We start from the raw sequence: 3,856 nt of genomic DNA on the forward strand, positions 1-3,856 counted from the left end.
CTCACAATTAAAAATTTAATTAAATCTTTGACCACATATTTTTGAAAAAAATATTTTGTTAATGAATATTTTGACCCGATAAAGATTTAATTAAAAGCTTTTAAAGTATAAAAACTTAATTATAAATTTGATTGAGTAGATATAAGGACAGTCACAATAATTAAAGTTTTATTTTATTCTAAAATTCTTTAACATGTATGTATACGCATGCTTGCAGTTAATGCTGATGAATGCTTAATGACAAGGATGCAAGAGATGTCATTGGATTATCATTTCCTTGTAGAGCAAGAAGTTGGATCCTCAACCCATGCTTTCTTTGGATTCAATGGTAATTAAATCATTCATTAGCCTTAATTAATCAACCTCACTGCACCATCAAATCCATAGAAATTTTTAATTTTATTTCTACATACATCTCCGGTTAGAAATAAATGATGATATATATATATATATATATGCACGGTGCAGGCACTGCTGGTGTTTGGAGGATTTCAGCACTAAATGAAGCTGGTGGATGGAAGGACCGTACAACTGTGGAAGACATGGATCTAGCTGTAAGAGCTGGTCTCAAAGGATGGAAATTTGTTTATCTTAGTCAAATCAAGGTATGATGATCATACTCCATTTAATTGCATGTATTCATGAGTCATTTATAAAAATTTCTTAAGAGAATCTAATGCAGTTGATGTTATCAAGTTATCTGATCATGTAACAATTTATCTGAATAAATTTAGGTGAAAAATGAATTACCAAGTACTTTCAAAGCCTACCGTTATCAGCAGCATCGTTGGTCATGTGGCCCAGCTAATCTCTTCAAGAAAATGGCAATGGAAATAATAAGAAACAAGGTATCAATTTCTTTATTCATTTATAGGAAGCTCAAATGATTCTTATTCACCTTTCTCCTCTAATTTACTGATGATTATTGTATCTTGCAGAAAGTGTCTCTGTGGAAGAAGTTTTACTTGATTTATAGTTTTTTCTTTGTCCGAAAGATTGTTGCCCATGTTGTCACATTTGTATTCTACTGCGTGGTTTTGCCAGCAACTGTTTTTGTTCCAGAAGTGCAAGTTCCCAAGTGGGGTGCTGTTTATATTCCTTCTATCATAACACTTCTCAATGCTGTTGGAACTCCAAGGTAAGTATTAAGTAAGATTTTTGAGTTGGCAAAGTTATTTTATTATCTTCACTTGCAAGTAACCTTTCTTTTGTTTTCCTTACCAACTTTCTGTGCAGGTCACTCCACTTATTAGTATTTTGGATACTTTTTGAAAATGTGATGTCAATGCATAGGACCAAGGCAACATTCATCGGTTTGCTAGAGGCAGGAAGAGTGAATGAATGGGTAGTTACTGAGAAATTAGGAGATGCTCTTAAAATGCAATCAAGTGGTAAAGCACTTAAGAAACCTCGCATCAGGATTGCTGGAAGGTAAATTTTCATATAATTTTAAGAACATAAGGCCCAAGTATGACATTTCATATCAGAGAATTATAGGAAATGAATGGTTTTTCATTACTGTTTTGATTTGTTTTCACCATTCATTCTTTGATGCCATCTATCTTGTTTATAAATCTCACTGTTAAAATGAATAGTAAGAAATTACATGTGAAAGATCACATTCAATAAAGCTCTATAAGATTTTCACATCAGAATTCATCCCCCACATCCCTTATGATTTCTACTTTACTTTCAAGCAAAATTTCTGCATACAAAAAGTGTGGTTTTAAATACTACCATTTATTCGTTCCACTTTTTTTCTGCTTGTTTTGATGATGACAGACTTCATTTCTGGGAACTTCTTGTGGGGGCCTACCTCTTTTTCTGTGGATGCTATGATCTCACGTTTGGGAAGAACCACTACTTCATATATCTTTTCCTGCAATCTATTGCCTTCTTCATTGTGGGGATCGGCTATGTTGGCATCTTTGTTCCCAATTCTTGAGAGGAATTTTTTGCTTCAGAATCACTACAACTGTACAAGTGTCTTCATTGGACAACATATTCTCTGAAAGGAGGACAAAGATGCAGATTCTTCTTATGTCAGCACATATTCAATTTGTTTAGTATCATATATTCTTATACAAAAATGAAAAGTCATTTGTCACAGTTTGAATTGTTTCTATGGAATAGCAACGGATTATGGAACAATAAAAACGACCAAAGTCTGTTTGTTATCGCTAGAAAAATGAATATATTGAAAATTTTGGAATTTAAAAGTTTAAACAGTTTTTTGCGTTAAAAATAAATAAATAAATTTACAAAATAGGCTGATGCCAAATATTTATGGAGGGAACCTTGTACGATATGAATAATTTTTTTTTTTTTTTGTAGTCAAGGTAGAGATATAGATTGAATGGCTTTTGGAGGGTCTGATTTCCAATTGAGTAAAGCAATATTGCTTTATTCCATTTAAATATCACAAACACTTTTCATAGCTTTAAGAATGGAACAGCATTAGCTACAACTTAGAAATGATTATGTTTCAGATTTCACAAATTACAGGAATATACAAAATTCATACCATAGAATTTAAAATCTTCATTTTTTGCAGCAGCAGCTGATTTGTAAACATAAGTTGATGTCGAAAAAAACTAAAATCAGCCCCTGACAATTACCTCGAAAGACAACGAGGCCTCTGACAAAAAAAAAACCCCAATTCAGCCCCTGACAAAAAAAATAAACCCAACCCGGTCCCTGACAATTACTTCGAAAAGACAACGAGGCCCCTGTGCCAAAAAAAAATAAATGTTATTTTTTTTGGCACAGGGGCTAATCTGTCCCAAAAAAAATTTATCAGGGGCCGGATTGGGTATTTTTTTTTCTTGGGGGCCTCGTTATCCTTTCGAGATAATTGTCAGGGGGCCGGATGGGGTATTCACTCGTTGATGTCTTAACACGTTTTAGATGAAGATTACACTTCTAAATAGAGCTCTCCTCAATCAAGTATAGATCGAATTCTTTTTCGGTCGCAACGAAACGGTAAGGAATCAAAAAGAAAATCCAAAGAGGTAAAATCCTTGCCGAACCATACTTAAATCCTTGGAATCAGAACGATCAAGAGATTATATCTCGGACAAAGCAAACACAAGCTCGATTTTCCAGAAGCTGTCATCAAGGGCATCAGTTACGTACACACATGATAAGAACAAAATAAATTGACATTTGAAATTTAAAAGTACATGAATTACCATCACTTCGGATAATAGGCACCACAAAGCCCAAAACAGTTACAGGACAACAGGTTCCACTCTCTATAAAGGGGGAGAAACCGATAAATAGAACACAATAAAAAAAGGGAAAAAAGAACAAGCATATTAAGAACAGTATCATTTAGTCTTTCATTGACTTGAGCGTTGGAGAGTTTTCTGCGAGAACCCCGGCATTCAGAGCTACAAAAGAAGTAAAGACAGATTGGTGACGCCAAAAAGCCTAGTGCCCAAGGAGTCCGAGCTATATATCGGCAGAACTCCTGGTCCACATAGAAGATATTGGCGCACACAGTGGGGTCCGAGATAGCTTGACCCCATTATATTTATTTTCTTTTTGGTCTTACCCTTTTCTTGCAGGGACTTTCAGTATGACTCACAACGGAATCCCACAGTTAACACAATCTGAGTTGTTGGCCCAAAATGCAGAACTCCAAGCCGAGATCCAAAGAATAGCCAAGCTATTGGCTCAGCAACAGAATGGAAAATACGGTGTAGGAGATCCCAAGAATGCAAACCCTGAACGACATGCAATTGCGGGATACCCACCCTGAAAAAGTGACACCTTCAAAAGAAAGGAAGACGATATCCATTCCATTCTCGGAGGATATTATGAAATTTTAGATGTCAAAGAACTTTGTGCTACC

The 3,856-nt window shown here is 35.0% G+C and overlaps 1 protein-coding gene across 1 annotated transcript in view; it reads left to right on the plus strand.

The window, feature by feature from the left end:
- The window catches only part of LOC107616812 (glucomannan 4-beta-mannosyltransferase 9-like), a 4,987-nt gene extending 2,609 nt beyond the window's left edge, over positions 1-2,378 (plus strand). The window contains exons 4-9 of the mRNA XM_016318732.2: positions 218-328; positions 469-605; positions 735-848; positions 939-1,138; positions 1,237-1,431; positions 1,783-2,378. Of these exons, the coding sequence (XP_016174218.2) occupies positions 218-328; positions 469-605; positions 735-848; positions 939-1,138; positions 1,237-1,431; positions 1,783-1,945 (920 nt within the window). The 3' untranslated portion in view covers positions 1,946-2,378. The remainder of the gene's footprint in view (positions 1-217; positions 329-468; positions 606-734; positions 849-938; positions 1,139-1,236; positions 1,432-1,782) is intronic.

This window comes from Arachis ipaensis, chromosome B09, assembly GCF_000816755.2.
Source record: "Arachis ipaensis cultivar K30076 chromosome B09, Araip1.1, whole genome shotgun sequence".
Taxonomy (NCBI): domain Eukaryota; kingdom Viridiplantae; phylum Streptophyta; class Magnoliopsida; order Fabales; family Fabaceae; genus Arachis; species Arachis ipaensis.